Source organism: Bombyx mandarina, chromosome 23 (genome assembly GCF_030267445.1).
Source record: "Bombyx mandarina strain Sakado chromosome 23, ASM3026744v2".
NCBI classification, from domain to species: domain Eukaryota; kingdom Metazoa; phylum Arthropoda; class Insecta; order Lepidoptera; family Bombycidae; genus Bombyx; species Bombyx mandarina.
In genome coordinates, this window is record NC_143229.1 from 4,675,356 (window position 1) to 4,698,315 (window position 22,960).

Consider the following 22,960-nt stretch of genomic DNA (forward strand, 5'->3'; position numbering starts at 1 on the left):
ATCATCATTTCAGCCTATCGCCGTCCACTGCTGAACATAGGCCTCTCCAATAGATTTCCAGTCTGAAGATGCCCGCTTGAAACTGTGCAAGTTTCTTCTTCTTCTTAAAATGATATTTTTTGGAGAAAGTGGACGATATTATTAATTTAAGAGATTAACGCAAAAAGATCAGTCATTTTTATTATACTAAGATTCTTCGCCTGCATTGTGGCGGTGCTCACTGCTTGTATCCTGTACTGATTTATTTATATAAAATTATTAATTGTAGTCGCTTGTGCGCTATTAATTCGGGTCTCTACTGTGATTGTATTAATTAATTCCTGTTTCTCATTAACACATCGCACTTCTTCTCCACCACCCACATCTCAAAAGGGTCTAATCTTCGACATCTATGAGTACTAAGAGTGCCCACGCGTTATAGCTCTACAAAAGAATTGAGAAAACGTAGTAATGTACCAGACAGGTATGGAGTCAGAAGTTAGGGCATCTTAAGTTAATCTTAATGTCAGACATTTACGCTGGATTATCTTTATTTTGAAGAACTCTGTTTTTGCTTGTTCGATTCAGTCCCTTTTCTCCTGACTGTGATTAAAAATAAAATCCTAAGTACTTATATTTAGAACACTTTTAGAACACGAATACCAAATATCTTTCAGAAATAGGCAAATATTTCGCGTACTCAAGATTCACTAGTAGCGTAATGATAAAAATATTTATTTTCTGCTTATTCACTTTTGTTTAATTCCGAATAAGTACATCAGATGAATGGAAGATGAATGGTGAATGGAAGAAGACCACGAGGTAGAGACCCGACACATTGGACTGACCAGATCCGCACTACCCTCGACACCACAGTTCACGATCGGTCCACACTCAGTCACACGGCGGCAGATAGAGGCAAATGGCGTGGAATGATCCAGAATCAACTTTTGTTGCGAGGAGGTGGTCGCGACCCTCAATATTGATGAAACCGAAACAAGAAGAAGACGTCAGATGAAACCATCATCTTAATTTTTATTACTCTCTATGAGGAGGGTTTTTCACGGTTATTCAGATATAAATAGTGATGAGTGCCCATAGATAGATATAACAATATAATTGCTGACATCAAATTTGAAATGTGTGTTCGAAGACTTCGTCGAAGATTGCATCGAATACTGGTGGTAGGACCTCTTATGAGTCCGCGCGGGTAGGTACCACCTCCCTATTTCTACCGTGAAGTAGTAATGCGTTTCGGTTTGAAGAGTGGGGCAGCCGTTGTAACTATACTTGAGACCTTAGAACTTATATCTCAAGGTGGGTGGCGCATTTGCGTTGTGGATGTCTATGGGCTCCAGTAACCGCTTGACACCAGGTGGGCTGTGAGCTCGTCCACCCATCTAAGCAATAAAAAAATAATAATAACGTTAACTTAACATAAGTTGCGAGAGTTAATGTCATTTATACGCAAAATAAAATTACAAACGTGCAAAATAAATTCTTTCAAAATAACTAAAGATTCAGCCTTTCCATTAAAATCACGTAATAATTACATTCTCCGTAACAATTTAAAATTAAAAATAAAAATCTCCTATTACAAATGTCATTTTTAAAACGTTAAATTTTACAACATGCCGTAAATTGTAAAATTAATAACTTAATATTTGTATTGATTCAATTCAATTGATACGCACGCACTTTGTAGGTTTGACACGTTTTTTTTTGTTCTATAAAATTTACCGGTTCTGTTACTATAAGGACGAGGGCATATTGGAGTGAACGAAAATTTTGTAAAAGTGTGGTGTGATCAATGCTGATGTCACTAGCGTTGTTAAAATGGTGGAACAATAGAAAACTAAATGAAAAATAACCGACTAACAAAAGGTTTTTTTACTGGTGGTAGGACCTCTTGTGAAAAAAGGTAAAGCGCTGGTTCCGAGGCTCATGTGGGCGGCCGGTGCGCTGACCCGTTTTCTTCCCAACGTCGGAGGATGCAGCGCCGATACTCGGCGACTGTACCTTGGGGTGGTGCGCAGTATGGCCCTGTACGGTGCTCCCGTGTGGTCGCCCGCACTCTCCGCGAGAAACGCGGCTCTGCTGCTCAGAGCTCAGCGGGCGCTCGCGGTGAGGGTCATCAGGGGGTACCGCACCATCTCTCAAGATGTGGCCTGCGCTCTCGCCGGATCCCTACCCTGGGACCTCGAGGCCGAAATCTTGGCTGCGGTATATCGGCGTAAGGCGCAGGCCTTGAGTCGGGGACGGTCGCCCGGCCCGTCGGCTGTCGGTCGGTGGAAGCATGCTGCGCGTCATGTAGCATACGCTAAGTGGAGAGAGTGATTGCTGAAGGAACTTGGCCAAACTTCGGCCACCCACCGGCGCACCCTCGAGGCCCTGGTACCCGTGCTGGAGGCATGGTCGGATCGGCGTCACGGCGTACTCTCCTTTCACCTTGCGCAGGTCCTCTCGGGACATGGCTATTTCGGGAGGTACCTGTGGAAGGTCTGCAGGAGAGAGCCACATCCGGGCTGCCACCAGTGCGGGCACCCGGACGATGACGCGCAGCACGCGCTCGAAACGTGCCCGCGTTGGGAGCACTCGCGGCGAGATCTCGTCGCGGTGCTGGGAAGAAACCTCTGCCTGCGGGCTGTCGTCGCCCGCATGTTAGAGGATCAGGGCTCGTGGGAGGCCATGGTCAGGTTTTGTGACCTGGTAATGGTGTCCCGTGAGGCTGAGGAGCGTGAAAGGGAGTGGGATCCCTCTTCAGCACCTCAGCGCAGAAGGCGGGATGGCCGGCGCGGGCTTGAAGCTCCCGCTCAGCCTCCGTAGGGACTATCAGGTGGCGGGTGCGGGGGCGCCCGGTACTCGACTGTCGGTCCGGTGGTGGGGCGGTGCAAGGTGGCTCCTGTGCGCCGCCCACGGTGTATCTCCCGAAATGACGTCCTTCGGGATTTTCCCGGAGATGAAATTCCGTCTTATCATCAGGACGGGTACCGGCGAAGGCGGACTTTCGGCGCGCACTGCGGTACCGTAGGTCTGGTGTAGTCGGTGTGGTGGAGCTCGATGGGGTTTAATCGGTAGTCGTTCTGCGGGGCAAGTGCTTCGCGCGCCTTTTTCAAGGCGTAGTCTCTTGCGAGGAATTCGGGGAGGTGGAGGACCTTCTCGTCCCCCTCTTCCTCTCAGGAGGCGCCGGAGTCCGACATAATCCGGATCGTTACCCCCGGACCGGGTATCCGTAAATGGATTCCCCAGCGTTAAAAAAAAAAAAAAAGGACCTCTTGTGAGTCCGCGCGGGTGGGTACCACCACCCTGCCTGTTTCTGCCTTGAAGCAGTAATGCGTTTCGGCTTGAAGGGCGGGGCAGCCGTTGTAACTATACTGAGACCTTAGAACTTACATCTCAAGGTGGGTGGCGCACTTACATTGTAGATATCTATGGGCTCCAGTAACCACTTAACACCAGGTGGGCTGTGAGCTCGTCCACCCATCTAAGCAATAAAAAAAAGGTTGCAGTCTATCCGTTTATTTGAATTAGACTTAATTATTCATAAGCAGTGCATATTTCTGTAATTAATCCGAACTTAATCATCCATGTTGATCTTTAGATAGTTTTTAACCTCAATGGCCTCACGTATTACTTGTGGATTACGTATCAAATAACGAGCATCATTCTCTTGAGTAAGTTGACAAACTGCAGAATTGTTATCACAGGTTATTCGTCTCAAATAATTTCATTAATATTATTCAACTATATCAAACAAGTTTGGAAACTTTAAATGAAATAAAATATTTCTTCAATACAGACAACATTGTGTAATATATTAGCAGTCATCAAAAGACTCAAGCAGTAATTAGTTCGTAAACAACAAACTATAAAGTACGACACTCACTTGACATGAAATTATAAGTCGGTTAGATAATCGTTTACTAAACAGTGAAATAACTGATATTCATTCCGTAGAGTATACACACGACCTAACATTTACGGCGCGAAGATTTTTTATTTTACGACAAAACAATCCCAATTAGTAAGAATCCAATAGGCGTTCCGTGATCACAAACATCTCTAAAATTAACCAAACGTTTGTTTACAACCATGTAAGTTTATTGGCTTTTGAGACCAGTACTACTAATTATAAAAGGTTACGTAAGACTGCTGTCTGAAAAAAATGTCATAAATGGAATTAAAGCAATTGTAATTGGTCTGAGATAAAGCACCATAAAATTTTAGTATATAGGTATTACAAAATTTTAAAGTTTTACTACGCTTACTAACATACATGAATGCTTCACAAGCTATCGATATTCTCAATGTGAACTGTCAGCTGGAGTATTTGGTAATTTTAACAGCTATGTTCAGATGTCAACTTAATGGAAGCTTGCATGATATAATTCTGAATAGATTCAATCTCAAAACTCCCGTATATTCACCAAGACCTTTCCACGCTTATAATTATGTACTTTGATGAAAATGTATTTTCTTTTTATTTATTGCTTAGATGGGTGGACGAGCTCACAGTCCACCTGGTGTTAAGTGGTTACTGGAGCCCATAGACATCTACAACGTAAATGCGCCACCTATCTTGAGATATAAGTTCTAAGATCTCAGTATAGTTACGACGACTGCCCCACCCTTCAAACCGAAACGTATTACTACTTCACGGCAGAAATAGGCAGGGTGGTGGTACCTACCCGCGCGGACTCACGAGAGGTCCTACCACCAGTAATAATGAATTTAATTAAACAAGTTCGGAATAAAACTGAAGTATTATAACGAAAACAGCTCAAACGAAAAAAATTGCTCTACCAGGCTCGTACTGAATCTAACAACTTACGAACAAAACTTTTCTTAACATTTCACTACCCCAAACATTTAAGAGCAAGAGTGCCGTTGTAATCAAAATAAATTTCAGTAATCACAAAGCTCCGGATCTTGAGAGGCTATTCGATGAAGCAGTAAGACGGTTTATTTCTAACACTAAGATAACAGTCTCATTCCAACATAAGATACTAGAATGTGCAGGGCCAGACAATACGGTACTAAAACGGGATGCAATAGAGAATATTTTGTTTGTAAAATAATTGATAGATTCAATGGAAATTGTAAAGAAATCTATGCTGCTTAGTTACAAAAGAGCTTTAATAATTGTAAAAAAAACTATGGAAGATGACTATAGTGGAAAGATTTTTCACAGATCGGGTATTTTTGTTGATAGCCCAAATATCCGAAGGTCTTCAAATCACCGATTAAGGGAATCAGGTTACTTTTTATTCTGTAATACCGCTACATACTAATACATTGAAACTTCGAAATAAATCAGCAGACATTGTTTAGTCGACCATAAAACATATTGTAGTCGGCAGCAGTTTGGATATGCCTGAACAACGATGAATACAATTTTCATAGTAACTTGTGGTAGGCAGTTGTGAGTCCACACGGGTAAATAAAACCACCCTGCCTATTTCTGCTGCGAAGCAGTAATGCATTTTGGTTCGGAAGGGTGGGGCAGCCGTTGTAACTATACTGAGACCTTAGAACTCATATCTCAAGGTGGGTGATGGTATTTACGTTCTAGATGTCTATGGGCTCCGGTAACCATTTAACACCATAACGGTCGTGTGTTCGTTTACCCGGCTATGCAATACATAAATAAAGGTACAGTTTTGACATTTTCTGCGACACCCAGTTTGAAGATTAAAAAAAAGTGAAAAATTACCTTATTTAAATTTTATCCCGAAATATTTTTATCCACCCATACTTGGCACAACCCTGGTAAAGCTCCTTCAGACTTTAGCCCCGGCAATGAATGGTTCAATTTGCTTTCCCGTAATCGACCGTTGAATGGACTACGCGCCATGAAATTAGATAATCGTCCCACCATATATAATCTCGAATATTTTATATTTAATGTACTAGCAAAATTGTTTTTTTTTATAATAAAAACATTCTCAAATACTTAACAAGTTTTGCTAATGGTAGGCACGTCGTGAACTGGACACCATTCTTGGCTACCATCATCATGGCTATTTCTGTCATTCGTTCCGGTTTGAAGAGTGAAACAGTCGTTATACAAAACAATTGAAACTTCAACCTCATGCCTACTATCACTTAAATATCTGCGTTTAGTTAGTAACATTACTTACCAAACACTTGACTTGAGGGATTCATTCGAATCGATTTAATTTATCTGTAGCCAATTAAAATTGATCCTCATTTTCTCTTTCCGTGGCTCAATCGTTGTATCTCCAAAGATACCATTATTCTTAGAAATCTGTGATCCCATTAAAACAATTCCCTAAATCTTATGAAATGCCAAGGCACAAGTTTATCGAAAATACTTACTATAATCGACTTAAATTTTGCTCGATTGAAACTTGTAATCTTGTACTATCCGTACCAAACCACAACGTATTTAAATTCGTGACCTCACACAAACAAGGCGAAATCGAAATTGCGTATCAAAATAAAAAATAAGAAACTTGGTCCAATTAAAATTGACATGTACAGCTCCCAGAGGTGTCGGCGTTCTCATCACTCGCACGCGATCTCGCACGACTATTAATCGCAGCCATTAATTTTATTTTCATTCGATGTCCCCGACTGAAAATATTCTCAAGTGTTTTAATGAGCGCTTAAAATTTTCAATAAAAGGTTTTTTTTTTTTTTCCTACCTATGCTGATAGCCTTGAGAGGCTATTTCAGCTTCGCCCTAACGTTAGTAGGTGAGCTCGCGGGGCTCAACCGGAGAGTTGCTAACACTGACCCTAGCAAGAGCAGTGCTTCGCAGAATCTACCACCGGATCGGAAACGCGACCCACTGAGAAGATCCGGCGAGAAACTCAGTGGGCTGTGTCTATGGGTTAGTTCACTCGTCGAACCCTTCGTCGCAAGCGACGGGTTCGACGAGGACGGTGACCGGTGCTTGTGGTGCCTAAAAGCACCGTTAATGGATCAGGAGGATCCGTAATGACGTGCTTTGGGCGACGTCGACGGTTTACCATTCGGTCTACTGGGTCGGGTATGTAATTTCCAGCGGCTACGATGAGAGGGTTCTCATGTCGTGCCGCCTTCTCAAAATGGCGCAGCGATGCCGACTGTAGATACTTACTAAGGGAGTCGAGCTCCAGGTCGTCGTGGAGATCCACATTCCTAAGGAACCAAGGCGCTCCGACGGCTATCCTGCAGAATCGTGATTGAATAACCTGAAGGGATTTCAAGTTGGTGCGGGCTGCGTGAGCGAACACTACGCTTGCATACGTCATGACGGGGCGTATACAAGTTTTGTAGAGAGTTACCTTATTACGGAGGGACAGTTTGCTTCGACTACAAAGCATTGGATAGAGTCGTCCTAGAATAAACGCGGCGCGGTCGCGTACCGTTTTTATATGGGGACGGAATGTCATCCCTCTGTCGAGGGTGACGCCTAGATATTTGACCTTCGAGACCCACGGAATGGGCTGGCCAAAGAGAGTGATGGGACTAACGGCTGAGGTGTTTGCGCGCCTACTACGGAGTGGGATGCTCGAAGTGATGTTCGGAGGGCGACCCCTTTTGAAGAGCACCGCTGCGCTTTTCGTGGGGTTGATGTCTATAATAAAAGGTTACTTGGTTGTTTATGACATAAACTCTTTTTCGTTGTTTTTTTTGGTGCCTGGGAGCGTTTTTTCAAGTTGAGTCACTTGATACGATAAAACAATTGAATTATGATTTTTACTATGACGATATTGATTGGGCATTACGTTGGAGTGAGCTGCGAGAGTCTACATCGCCAATTTACAAACTTATGTTATGTGTTTAATTTCTAAATAATTAATTCTAATTCTAATGATACAATTTCGGATATATTTCTTAAATAGAACATTTCGAATTGCAATTCTAATGGGAAACCACATTAAAATCGGTTCAGTTGTTATGGATTTTGTTTATAAATCTGCGGACATTTAAAATTTTCGATACTCATGTAATGTAAATGCAGGTCGAATTCAATCAGGCACCATATAAATCTATGGTGTTTATTCAGGAGAAGTAAGAAGAAGTTAGCTACGTAATAAGTGAGCTACTGTTTTGTTTTCATTACACGATGTTAGTTCTTGATTATGGAAGACGTTGGTGAAGAGGGGTTTCAAAAATTGGATCTGTTCTACGTGATTTGAAGCCTAGTATAGTCGAATAGCTCGATACCAGTTCACTAGTAATTTTATACTTTAGGCCACTACGACCTCTAGAATTAAATAATTTTATTTTTGACCGTCATAATAATAAGTTAATTTTAAATTCACATTAACGACATCATTTGGAGTTTATTTTTGCCCTTAATATAAAGGGGTAGATAAGTTGTAAGGGTGTGTAATTAAAAACAAAGCGACGTGTGACAGTCGTGAGGAGTTGTGTCTTATCGGCGCCATTTTAATTTGAGACTGCCATGACACGCAAGGGGATCACGCGACCGAACGCATCGGATGGCGACTAACACGACTGTTTGTTTTTTAATTATTCCTTTCAATATTATTATCGTAAACTCGTGACTGACCAGCGAGTTTGATAAGGAATGAGTTAAAATTGATATATTCTTTTAATTTAATACTTGGATTAAAATTTGGAAATTTTTTGCCAAGTATGGTTAATTTTTAAGTCTTGTTGATTTTAACGAACTCATCTGTCAATCGCCCGACGATCGACTTTGCAATTTACATGTAAAAGTTATTTTTGATTAATCAGGCATATCACCAATCACCTCAGAGAACACACAAGAACACCCTTTGAAACTTTTTTCATGACGCAGGACAAAGCTAAGTTAGGAAATGAGATTTAACGTCAAAGGTTTTTTTTTCTTGGGAAGTCCAGGTTGCGTGTCGGATTGTAAATAATTAGCTCATTGAGCCGTGCCGTGCGGGAACGACAGACCTCACTCATTGTTTATTTAGAGAACAAAACAATATTTACAAATTATTAGCGTATATGTTTTAGCATAAAAATATAGATTTTATTTTTGTGCAAGTATAGTTTTTGTAGAGATTTGTGTGTGGTTCTATTGTATTTTTCTTGAAGTCTCAGTAACACATGCCCAGTAGGTATTTTTTAGATCTGTAATAAAATAGAACCAATGACAATTTGTTTGGTTAAGCTGTTTATACAGGGGCACGCATTTCTGTGATTTTGACTGATGTTAATAATACTTTATTTGAATCAGATTTTATTCACATTTTCTTCGTTTCCATTAATTTTAGTTTTCTACTAAAATATAAGTAGCTTAAGTTATTTTATATTTTACGACATCAGATATCAATAGCCGCTCAAAAATAAGCGGACCCTAACATTGTATTCTACTTTTTTGTATTGTATTGTATACTACTAAGAAACTAGAAGTATTATCGGAGAAGGTAGAACCTAGGCAATGATGATTTTCACTGATCATTTAGATTCTTGATTAACTTTGAACCACACGTGCATTCTAATGAAAATTTCGAAATTTTCATTTTTTGTATAAGTCGTACCAAATTTCTAGTTGAATTCAACTCATGACCATATTGCAAAATATTTAATAAAATTGGATTACATTTTTTGGATGCAATGAACCGTTCTCAGTCTCTGCAAGTGAAAAAGTCTGCAAACACTCCCCCAGAATAAAATAGCAAGCAAGGTTTTTAATTAAAATCGAAAGTATTCATAAATTTCAAATGTAAAAACTAATAGTATATGTTTAATTAAAATATGACCGAAAACTATTAATTACTTTAGATTTGAATGGATAGCTGACCTCTAAATATTTTAATATATTTTACTTACGAAAATACTTCTGATTCAAGCAAGATAATGAGAAATTTCCAAGTATTCGGAATCTTTAGAGATAGAAAGCTTATATATTATTTATAATATTCACATTTCACGAAATATATGAAATTTCAAAACAATCAGTTTGGTATCCAAAATTTCAACTTAGCTTGTAACACCGAAATTTATCGGATAGGAGAAACTGAGTGTCTGCGATACCTTCATTAATGGGAGTTTCAGATTACTATTCAAAGTTTAGCAATATTTGATCCCGCTATTTGTCGCTACATTGATTTGGATTAATTCAGTAACAGGAGGCGTCCTGAATGATTTACTATGTCTTGCGAGATTAATTACTCAAGATTGTTAGGATTGTTTGAATACGCTAAACAGTGTATATTAAGAAACTTTAGCGTTGTACGTAGCTTAATAAACTTTTCGTATAAATAATTAGTAGACATTAAGCAGGTTAATAGAGAGAAATGGTAGTATGTGGCTTAAATGATCTTTGAAAACGCACTTTGTGGGCTAGTAAGGTTTAATACAAATTTGGAATTTGGAGAATCAGCAAATTTCAAACGCTTAACAAAACAGAAATAAAGACTTGTACTTACTTTTATACTGATGAATGTGAGCTTAAGACTTCCAAAACACAGTTTTTTTTTTTATTGCTATATGGGTGGACGAGCTCACAGCCCACCTGGTGTTAAGTGGTTACTGGAGCCCATAGACATCGACGACGTAAATGCGCCACCCACCTTGAGATATAAGTTCTAAGGTCTCAAGTATAGTTACAACGGCTGCCCCACCCTTCAAACCGAAACGCATTACTGCTTCACGGCAGAAATAGGCAGGGCGGTGGTACCTACCCGCGCGGACTCACAAGAGGTCCTACCACCAGTAAACAGTTGTAAATTAGTCTTCAAAAAGGAATCTTCTGACGAAGCATGTTGCGGATGTACATGTACTTTTAGGTTAGGAATATTGTGTTCTTTTTTTTATAATAAACTTGAAATAATTATGATTATATAAATTTATAAAAAAAAGGAATAGAGATATGAACACTACTTTGATGTAAATCGCGAACTATGAGAAAGCCACCCCTGGCATCGAGAAAGATCAAGTCACAATCTATTGTTTATTACCAACCTTTGTAAGGGCTGAGTTATTAGTTTACAAGTGTATCGAGCGCCCCTTTGTTTATTGACTCGATACTCGTGGGAGTACAATATTACTTCCCAACTCTTTCGGAAGTTTGCGTTCTTTGTTGACATCTGCCATTCGATATTATTGGAAACAGCGGAACGACTTCGATAAACTTTATTGCATTTATTAATTTCCAGCCTATGTTTTTGATTTTCGTTATTGTCATTGATTCAGATTTCATTAAAAGTTGATGGACCAATTGTTTATTTAAATACAATTTTTAGTAAGTTTCTTGTTTATTATTTTATTTTGTTCATTGTTATCAATTTTACAAGATTGTATCGCTAATAGTAAAAATATTGACTTAAAAAGTATATTTACATTTTTAGTATATTTTCTCAATTCTATATTAAATAAAATGCTATACATGTAAATTCACGATTGATTTTATCTACTATAAAGCTCTCTCAATCGTTAACAAATCTAAATATCTAAGTGAAATTTAATTTCGATACTCTGTTAGCAGCGATACATAATCAAATTTTACAATCTCATAAACCCCATTAAACGAGACCAAACTCGAATTTAGCACCCATTTATAAACGCAAATATCTCAACGCCGCGATCCGCACAGCAAAAAGCAATAATTGATACACAACGAAATACAAGTGAAAATAAAAGGGCACGTTTATTGCGTTTCGGATCATAACAGTATTTCACGCTGATTTTGAATTACGATGTCTCATTGGACACGAATGGTTCCGTAACGACGGCTACCGGCCACTAATCTTGAAAGTATTGGCTTGTTAGCAACCCATTCTGTGCACTCTGTACTGTTTATCAGTATTTATTTGGACCTTTGTTGTAGTATAAATATGATTCTTTATCGCTTGCAATGATAGTATTTTTATTTCAATTTTTGTGTTTAATTATTGACTTCTGATGTGTAACTTTTTTTTTAATTTAAATAGTTTTGGTGTTTCAATAGTAACGAGAGTAATACGGAATTATTCGTCCCAAATATAGTATATGCTAAGTAATCTACTGTTCTATCTATATATTAATACGTGAAGCAAAAAAATTGTATCCCTTTTTACGAAAATTGCGCGGACAGAGGAGGAGTATGAAATTTTCTACACTTATAGAGAATATAGAGAAGTGCACAATGCTAATATCTTTTTAAATAATGCACAAAAGATACATTAAATCAATAATGAAAACATTACACACACTACATACCATGTATTTGACGGACATACGCATGCATACTTTTTATTGTCAAACTTTTGTTCTTGACGTCTGTTGTCAAATTGAGATTAAATATTGTTTGTCTTTGTTAATATTTTTATAGTGTAGTCTTGGCGAAATTTGTGATTATAGAAGTATAAAATACAATCATAATAGTGTACAAACTTACAATTCCAATTATAGTCGAGTTTCGACTACTGCGGACCTCTAGTCTAAGTAAATCTATCTAAGTAATTTTTTAACGAAGAGCTTTTCAACGCATGACTGAATCACTTTTGCTTTCAGATTTAGCAGTTTATATTGGTGAATTTATCAAAAAACATATTCATTTCGGAGAAAACTTTACTTAAATTTATTTCGTTGATCTACATACACATAGAGCTGAATTTGCATCGGAGTATGAAATGAGTAGATTACACGCTAGAAGGGCACACGTCGATATGAACGTCTACAAATTAACAGTTTAATTAAAGTTCATATCTCCGTAACAAAGCACTAACACTGTGTAGTGAACGATGAAGTATCTATCGTTAATGTAATAAAATAATAATGTAATACTTACTGGTGGTAGGACCTCTTGTGAGTCCGCGCGGGTGGGTACCACCACCCTGCCTATTTCTGCCGTGAAGCAGTAATGCGTTTCGGTTTGAAGGGTGGGGCAGCCGTTGTAACTATACTTGAGACCTTAGAACTTGTATCTCAAGGTGGGTGGCGCATTTACGTTGTGGATGTCTATGGGCTCCAGTAACCACTTAACACCAGGTGGGCTGTGAGCTCGTCCACCCATCTAAGCAATAAAAAATAAATAAAAATAAAACAAAAAAAATACCTTTATAGATACTAAGAAAGAGTCTATTCTCAGCACCATAAATGGGTTGATGAGCTCATAGTCTAGCTTTTTTTAGTTATTGCTACTGACTGGAACTAAAAAATAATACAACGTAAATAACGCTATTTTCAGACGAGGTTGGAGACAATAATCATCGACGGATATCTTTTTTTTTTAATAAGGTTTTAAACTTTTTATACTAATCCCTGCAGACCCAACATTGGGTATGATGTAACTTGGTTATTACGACGCATGCTAATGTTATATGACGCCAAAAACTTCCAAACATAAGGTATAATAACATTAGCTAGATAGGCCGATTATTGATTAGCTTTTCGGACAATTTAGTTGGATTAGCATGTACAGCATAATAATATGCAGTCTTATCAGGTAACATTTCTTATTTTCTAGTGAATGTAGTTTTAAAATTTAAAATTACTTACTTCTTCATTGTCATAGTTTTAATTTCCGTCTATATTATGGGTATGCAATTCGAGATACCACTAATGTGATATGTACTACTGTCTATCATTTTCCTATTCGCTGACAGCCTAAGGGGCTATTCTAGCTACGCGCGGACGGTACATATTATAGGAATAGTATCATCCTTTCTTATCTAAATTCCCGATCCGTAATGTCGTATATAATAAATACCCTGAGTGCTTGTAGTAAGGCTCAACTCATAAGGAGGTACTATCCGCCACATTTATATCACAAAATAATTATGCGTTTTGATTTAAAGAGATGTGAAAAATGTTTTACTAATACAAATTAGACTCAATATTTTATAACAAAGTGAGAAGCGGCCGCATTCATCATCACTCAATACCGTAACATCGGTTCTAAAATTACTTCATCAGATTTTTTTTAATTGCTTATATGAGTGGACGAGCTCCTGATGTTAAGTGGTTACTGGAGCCCATAGACATTTACAACGTAAATGCGCCACCCACCTTGAGATATAAGTTCTAAGGCCTCAAGTATATTTACAACGGCTGCCCCACCCTTCAAACCGAAAGGCTTTTTTTTTCCTACCTAAGCTGATAGGCTTGAAAGGCTATATCAGCGTAACCTTAACTAGTAGGTGAGCTCACGGGGCTCAAACCTGATGACGTTGCTAACACGAACCCTAGCAAGTGCCGTGCTTCGCAGAATCTACCACCGGATCGGAAACGCGTCCCACTGAGAAGATCCGGCGAGAAACTCAGTGGGCTGTGTCTGAGGGTTAACTTACTCGTCGAGCCCTTCGTCGCAAGCGACGAGTTCGACGACAACAGTGACCGGTCGAAACGCATTATTGCTTCACGGCAGAAATAGGCAGGGTGGTGGTACCTACCCGCGCGGTCTCACAAGAGGTCCTACCACCAGTAATTACGCAAATTATAATTTATAATTCTTAAATATCCTTTTTGAAAAAAAAACAACTCCTCTATTCAAATATCTGTTTTCAGCACTCCTTCAAAGCTACCGCAGAACGATGACTCCTGTAGTCTTAGGTAAGGAAGCCTGTAGTTAATAATGAACCTGCAAAGTGTGATAGCATCCCATTAGTTCCCTCTTACGTTTTATTAAGGCAGTAAACTATTTTATTATATTTGAACTAGTAATAGCCGAGTATGCAGTGTAGTGAGTGTAGGATGCGATCTTTGTTTGTTTTAAATTCAATTATTAATAACCGGATTTCATTGGGACGAAATTCGCAGTTGTATTTTCTACAAATTATTTTAATTAATTAAAATTATAAAAAACATTAATTTTTAAATTCCGCGACTCAAAATAGGTAAAATAAATTGTATGTTGTAACAAAAATGGTTATAATAAATAAACTGCTGGTGTTAAGGCGTTTTGTGAGCCCACACCGGCACCACAACTCTGCCTATTTCTGCCGTGAAGCAGTAATGGCCATCCCTCAATCGTCACCCCCGGCAAGTACAGCAGTTCATTGACTGCGTACAGGCGGGCGAGGTCGTCCTTCGAGAGGTGGTCCAAGGCTACGTGAAACACGCAGCCCGGGCGCCCTCTCTGGGACCTGATGCACCTGGCGTGACGAGCCGGAAACCCCAGCTCCTTCAGGGCATCGGTTACTTCTGCCGCGTCAGTATCGGCAGGGAGGCCCCGGACAGCCACCTTAGTCGGAATCTCCCCTGTCAGGGCATAGCAGTACCATTTTATGGTACCATCCCTGGCAGAGGCCTCCGACAGGTAGGCCTGGACCGCCCTGTATTCCTCTACCGACGTCGGCAGGAATCTAAAACCGGCGCCGAAGGGTCGCACCGAGGGGGCGCGACCGAGGCGCTCCCTAATGGCCGCCATGTGGCGGGACCAATTAGGGAGGGCCTCCACCATTATTGGTGGGTGTCGGCGCAGCTCCTTTTGGGCACGACCCTTCGGCCTCGGGGGAGGGACATGAGAGGATTGGGATGTCCTCTGGGTGGAAGGGATACTCGGCCTAGCTGCTATGGCAGCATAGGAGGTAGAGGGAATGAGGTTTGGCTTAGGGGCATGATGTGGTCTGGTGGACTCTAGGTCCATATACCTGGTAGAGTCCAGGTTACCCGCCGTGCCGCTTAGGGCGGGGGCACCTCGGGTAGAGTCCACCGGGATTGGGGATAAGATTGGGGAAGAAGAGTGAGGAGGGGTTCTTAGTTGCCTAGGAGCAGTCCCTGTCCTGGCGTGAGCCCTAGGCTTTGGTACCGATTGAGCTGGGATTGGACTCCCAGAGGGGGAAGCAGATCTTGATGAGGAAGGAGTTACAGACTCAGTATAGGAGTGGTCTGTTTCGCTTTGAAGAATGGATCAGCCGTTGTACTATAAAATTGAGACTTAGAACTTACGTCTTCTCAGCGGCTTATACATTGTTGATGTCTATGAGCACTGGTAACCATTTAACACCAGGCGGGCCGTAAGCTCGTCCACCCACCTAAACAACAAAAAATCCATTTTCTATAAAAAATTGTTCTTCACAAAATGACGGGCAAGATGTAGGTATTTAAATAAGCTCCGTAAGTTGAATAAGTTATTTAAACGACTCTGATAAGAACTTAATTAATAACTAAAAGCTCCTTCGGAGTCCATAGACAAGTAGCACCACCCGTCTTAACACATCAGTGGACGAGTAAAGCGAGTTTTAGACTAGACATATGAACAAGCTCACAGCTCACCTGGTGTTAATTGGTTGACACAGTCCATAGGCACCAACGCCATGCGTATCGTTGCGCACTTTTAAGACATTAGACCAAAGTCTGATGCTTATAAAATGATGAGTGTTTTTAGCGAAACCAAAACATAAACATATTCTAATGTACTAATAGGTTATTTATATATCTATATGCGGGAAGCAAGAACTTTGTATCCCTTTTTACGAAAATTGCGCGGACGGAGGAGTATGAAATTTTCCACACTTATGGAGAATATAGAGAAGAAGTGCACAATGCTAATATTTTTTTTTAAATAATGCATAAAAAACACATTAAATTAATAAAGAAAACATTATACACACTACCATGTATTTGACACACACACACGCGCGCATGCATAATATTTGTTTATTGTCAAACTTTCGTTATTCCTTAAAGTCTGTGGTCAAATTGAAAATAGATTAATGTTGTTTGTCTTTATTTGTCTAAAGTATAGACTTGGTGAAATCTCGAAGTACGAGTATAATAATCTTCGACAATAGAATCATAATAATGTACAAACTTATAATTTCAATTAATTATAGTCGAATTTCGACTACCAATGGACCACTAGTAAAAACTAATGAATGTAAATTAATATAGTACCCGTCTATTTAAAAACTTTACAGCCCAACACTAGCGAGTCAGATTGACGCGTTGTTTGAAACGCTACCAGCCAAGACGTAATTACTTCGCTTGCAGTTTGTCAGCCAATTAAACACCTTTGCTTTATTAAGAAGCCGCAGGTACGAGCTTCAAACAGGTAATGAAGTCTTCACAGCTATTCCGAGTTAAAACACCTTTGCCGTGTCTGCGGTTCCGTTCGCTTCAGCTCAAATTGTTAAATGAGATACAATTTTAAATGTCTTCGAAAGTTTTAATGGGTTTTCGTCGAAACTAGGTGTTGGCGCCGTTGCGATGAGATGTTGGGTGCAAGGCTTATACGAATAAAAGTGGACTGTATTTAAAGCTGGTTTATTAATCGGATCAAAGTTAATACAGTTTTACGGGACCGACAATGATTGCGTTTCGTCGATGCACGTCGTTTTATTTTGTCACTCCACGCCTCTCCCCCGCTTCCGCCGCGGTGAGGAAAATAGGGTTGCTATGTTTCGAACATGCTCCCCGGGTTGAAGAACTTCAAATATTGACTGGTAGCGGGCATATGTTGTTGTAAGCGCGTCGTATAACACCTTTCTTGGTTAAGATATCTGCCACACGTGTAATTCCATCTCGTCCAGGACAAAGACGAATAATGCGTCCGAGCAGCCACATAAGAGGTGGTAGTCCCTTCTCCTTGATGACAACCATCATACCTTCTTTTAAGTCTCCCTTTTGAGTCAGCCATTTCATTTTTTGTTGTAGCCACACGACGTACTCATTGGAGAATCGCTGCCAAAAATGCTGCTTAAGGTACTCGATACGCTGGAATCTCTTAAGAGAGGTTAAAGTTGAATGATTTGTTAAATCAGGCTGAGGTACAAAGAGTAAAGATCGTCCTATTAGGAAATGAGCTGGAGTGAGAGGATAATAGTCCGAAGGATCATCTGACAGAGGAATGAGAGGCCTTGAATTTAAAATGGCTTCAATTTGAGTTAATAAAGTCGTCATTTCTTCAAATGTGAGATGTGTTAGCCCTAAAATTCTACGCAAGTGATATTTCGTAGACCTAACGGCTGACTCCCAAAGTCCGCCAAAATGTGGTGTGTATGCCGGTATAAAAGAAAATTTAATCTCTTGCTCTGCCAAATCGGAAGGTAGGGTACGACTAAGAAGTTTGGATAATTCATTGAACGTTCCAACAAAGGTGGTACCATTATCAGACAGAATTGATTGTGGCTTCCCGCGTCGCGCAGTAAATCTATTCAAAGCAGCAATGAATGCATCCTTGGACAGGTCCGAGACAAGCTCCAAATGTACGGCCTTTGTTGCCAAACATACGAACACGCAGATGTATGATTTTATTAGTTTAGAACCTCTACCTTTCCGGTTTGCTACCAACACTGGGCCAGCGTAATCAACGCCAGTTTGAAGAAAGGGACATTCCAGGTGCACACGTTGACGTGGTAAATCCCCCATGGGTGGCTGAACAGTAGTAGCCTTAAATCTGCAACACGTCACACAGTTTCGCACAACCTTTTTAGCTAAATTATTGCCACCAATGGGCCAATAGTTGTGCCTAGTGATTGCTAATAAGAGTCTAGGACCACAATGTAAATGTTTAAGATGTAACATTTCAAATATAAGATTAGTTAAACGATGGTTAGCGTGGAGAAGAATTGGGTGCTTAATATTAAATTCGTAATCTGAATTGTTGAGTCTACCGCCAACTCTCATCAACCCATCGCTATCGAAGAAAAGGTGACAAAGAAATAAGTTTATTTTTAATCGGTAAAGGCCTACCAGCGATTAAAAGAGAACGCTCTGCAGAAAACGATTCTTCCTGAGCTGCAAATAATAAATGGTTTGTTGCACTTCTTAATTCTAAGTCAGTTAGCCTCCCTTTTTGTAAATGTTTATGATTACAATTAGATATAAAACGATAGATATAAGATGTCACGCGAATTAACCTAGAAAATCTAGATGTGTTCTGAATTAGATTTGACAATATACAATTTTTTGAATTTTTTGAATCTGAATTAGATTTTTGATTTATGTGTAAAGCATGCACAGTTTCTGGAAGATGATCAGTATAATTTGGGTTAGTTGGTCAGTGTGATGGGTCCTGAGCTAAAAATGAAGGTCCCGACCACCATAAAGCGGAATTACGTAAAAGACTAGCGTTCAATCCTCTAGATACCAAGTCTGCTGGATTTTCCTTTGAAGGGACATACCGCCATTCGTGTCCAGCGCAGATTTTCTGTATTTCAGACACACTATGAGCTACGAATTTTTTCAAATGAACTGCAGAAGAGGCAATCCAACCGAGAACTATGGTTGAGTCCGACCAAAATGAACACCTTTCTACTTTTAATGTTAAAGTCATGGTGATCTTTTCACATAATTTGGAACCAAGCATGGCGGCACAAAGTTCCAGTCTTGGAATCGTAGTAGCTTTTATAGGAGCTACTTTGCTTTTTGATGCTAAAAGAATGGTTTTTATGGATCCTTCTGACATCTCACTTCGAACATAAACACATGCGCCGTAGGCTCTCTCCGATGCGTCCGTGAAAACATGAAGCTGTATTCCAATCGGCTGAGAAATAACGCAGCGCGGAATTAGAATATCATTGAGATGAGGTAAGGTTTTAACAAAGTTAAGCCATGTCTTCTTTAAAGGTTCCATGATCTCGTCGTCCCATGAGCATTTATGTTTCCAGAGATCTTGCAGCAAAAGCTTAGCTTCTACAATGCAAGGCGAAACTAAGCCAAGCGGGTCAAATATTTGGGCTACGGTAGCCAAGATATACCGCTTTGTTATAATGAGTGAAGGTGACAAATTTATCGAAAAGTATAAATTGTCAGCGCGACATTTCCAATTAAGACCTAAAGTCTTCGAGTGTTCGTTGGAACTCAGATCTACGCAATCTGCGTTATCATTCGAAGTATCACTAATAGCTCTGAGAATTTCAGAACTATTGGAATGCCATTTACGAAGATTAAATTGTCCAGACTGGAGGGCAACCTTAATCTTTCTGCACAATTCTATGGTGCTGTGAATGGTGTGACTTCCACCTAAGTAGTCATCAACATAAAAGTCATGACATATAGCGCGCTTAACATCGTCATTGTGAGCTTCATTGCCTAGCTGTATAAGACATCGGGTTGCTATAAAAGAAGCTGAGGCCATGCCATAAGTTAATGTGTTTAGTGTGTACGTCTTTATGGGTTGTGAAGGATTAAATCGCCATAAAATTTGTTGTAAAGGGCGTTGAGAACTGTCTAATGAAATTTGTCGATACATTTTTTCTATATCGGCCGCGACCACATACAGATGTTGTCGAAATCGTATTAAAATTGAAAATAAATCATCTTGTATCGTGGGGCCTACTACCTGAATATCATTTAGTGATTTACCTGTCGATGTACGAGCAGATACATCGAAGACTGCTCGCAATTTTGTAGTTGTACTCGATTCCTTTAAAATACCATGATGAGGAAGGAAATACTGAACCACGTTATTGTTAGTATTGTGGATATTTTCACTCATGTGACCAAGATCGAGATACTCGCGCATAAAGCTACCGCATAGCATTCTAAATGTCTTGTTTGATTTTAGTCTCCTTTCGAGTGAAAGGAACCGGTGCTTGACCATATAGTACGAGTCTCCTAAACATTTTGGTGATTCATGAAAAGGTAAAGTTAAGTTAAAGCGTCCGTCTTCAGCGCGCGTTGTAGTTTCAGTGAACACCTTTTCACACGGATGACTATTTAAATCGTGGATTGTTGAAGATGGTATAGAGTCTAGCTCCCAAAATTTAGTAAGATCTGTGGTGATCTTTGAAGAATCGCAACTTAATAAGCAATGTAAATCTTTAGAGTTAGTCTTGTTTAAGAGGGAACCAGAAATTACCCAGCCAAGTTTGGTTTCAAAAAGAACAGGTTTATTTTTGCCTAGTTGAATACGGTTTGTACCTATGACATTCCAGAAAACATCTGCTCCGACCAATATGTCAATGGAGGATGGAATATGGTAAGTTGGATCCGCTAAAGATACTCCCGATGGTATATTTATGTTTTTATTTTCTAAACATGCTAAGGGTAAAGAATTCGTAATTTTATTCAAGAGATAGCAATTGATGTTAAAGTTGTGGTTGCCATCTAATGAACGTATGCTTATCAAACACGATTCATTACACGCGGAGGTTTTATTGCTGATACCACATGCTATGTAATCCACACGCTTCGTTCTCAAATTAAGCCTATGACAGAGATCCTCCGTAATAAAGTTAGCAGTACTCCCGTTGTCTAAAAGAAGACGTGCAGTATGCGTTTGCCCATTAGAGTCTAAAACCTGAACTAACGCCGTAGAGAGTAAAACGTGTGATGAAGTATCAGTTGCCGTGGCTGACACGACAACGGTTTCAACTGCGGCTGTTTGCTTCTTATAATGAAGAAGCGTGTTGTGTTTTAACTTGCAGTACTTGCAATGGCTAAGCTTACATTGAGAATCAGTGTGTCCAGGCCTCAGACAGTTAAGGCACACTCTAAGCTCTTTTGCTTTCCTAATACGTGTTTCAATCGATAAACTTCTAAAAGACTCGCACGCGTACAGGAAGTGTTCCTGATTACATAACGGACACGCAACTGTTTTATTTTTGTTAATGGTAGTTAGTGCTTTAAGCTTAAAATGTTCATTTTTAGATTTGATTCGACGCGCGTCCTCTAACGTTTCCAATAAATCGGCTTTATTTGAAATGAATTTAGTAAATATTTTTAGAGTTGGAGGGTCGCTGAGAGTATTACGATGCTCTTCCCAGCCCCTACTAGTGATGCTGTCCAATTTAGAGGCCATCATATGAATCACCAAAGTGTCCCAATGTTCGACAGGTTGATCCAATGTGGCTAAGGCTCTAAGATTTTTGTTGGTTACATCTACAATGTGTCGTAAACTCTTACTGCATTCTTTTTGTATGACGTCAACATTAAAAAGAGTTTGGACGTGATTGTTGACAAGTAAGCGCTTATTGTCATAACGCTCACAGAGAAGAGTCCACGCAGAAGAGTAGTTATCTGCTTTAAAATCTAAGCTTTTGATTACTAAAGCAGCGCTTCCATGAAGAGAAGCTCTTAAATAGTGATACTTATTAATACTATCAAGGGTATCGTTTTCATGAACCAAAGAAATATAAGTGTCTCGAAATTCAAGCCAGTGCTGGTAACAACCGTCAAAGTGGGGTACATCAATCTTTGGCAACTTAATATAGTTTGGCTTTTGACTTAACACGGTGGTATTCTTCATGCCATTTTCAGAGCTTACCTCGGACCTACCGTCATTATTTTTGCGTTGATCCAACAGCGTACGCGCAGAAGCCACAAGCTTGTAGTACTGCGACTCAATGGACTCACGATCCTTATAATGGTCTTCCGGCGCGTCTGACAGCATCTCGATCTCACTCTGAAAAGTGTCGAAGTCCCCGTATAAGGTTTCGAATTTCTCAAGACGTACTTGGAGTTCCGAGAATTGCACATCATTGAGATAATCACAACCCCGTAGGACATCCAAATACGTAGAGAATTGTGTTATTTTGGCCTTTATTGAGGCCCTCCTTTTAATTAAGTCTTTTACTTTGCCTTCAGGCATCTTTATTTCGAGTACCAACTATCTACTTCCCAAAGGCAATGAAGCAACTAAAAGCAAAAGTTGACCCTGCCAAAAAAATTATAGCAATAGACTGCCAAGCAAAATCTAAGTCCCTGAATAAAGTATAATAGCAAAAATTGTTAACAGCTGTACTTAAGGATTGTTATATTTCAAACTACCCGCGATATGTATATTTTTTTAATAAAAGTTTCTACAATGTTTTATTAGAAGGCGAATGAGTTATTTTAAAAGTTTAGTATTAAAATAAAATTGTGAATTTAAATCTAAATCTAGTCAAGTGTCTAGTCTAGTGTCAAGTAAATGATACACTACAATAATAGTTTAAAGCTATACCTAACGAAATGTGTAAATGTAAATTATATATTAGCGATGAAATGAACAAGCGTGAAAAGCAAAGCTCTTGTGTTATTTTATGTTGTGTTTAATAAAAACTTAATGAGAAGCATAAAAAGTGATTGACAAAAATGAGAAGAATGACCTTTGGACCTTTTGTTAATAGTGAAAATGTTGACGGTAGCAATTAATTGTTATGGTTATGAATGTTAATGT

The 22,960-nt window shown here is 39.4% G+C and overlaps 1 protein-coding gene across 1 annotated transcript; it reads right to left on the reverse strand.

Annotated features, from left to right (window-relative positions):
• Positions 1–17,105: 17,105 nt before the first annotated feature.
• LOC149500125 (uncharacterized) lies at positions 17,106–22,654 on the reverse strand. The gene is made up of 2 exons (XM_089737426.1): positions 22,067–22,654; positions 17,106–17,580 (listed from the first exon to the last, which is right to left on the reverse strand). The coding sequence occupies exons 1-2, from the start codon at positions 22,388–22,390 to the stop codon at positions 17,287–17,289; spliced, it is 618 nt and encodes a 205-aa protein (XP_089593552.1). The 5' UTR covers positions 22,391–22,654; the 3' UTR covers positions 17,106–17,286.
• Positions 22,655–22,960: the final 306 nt, after the last annotated feature.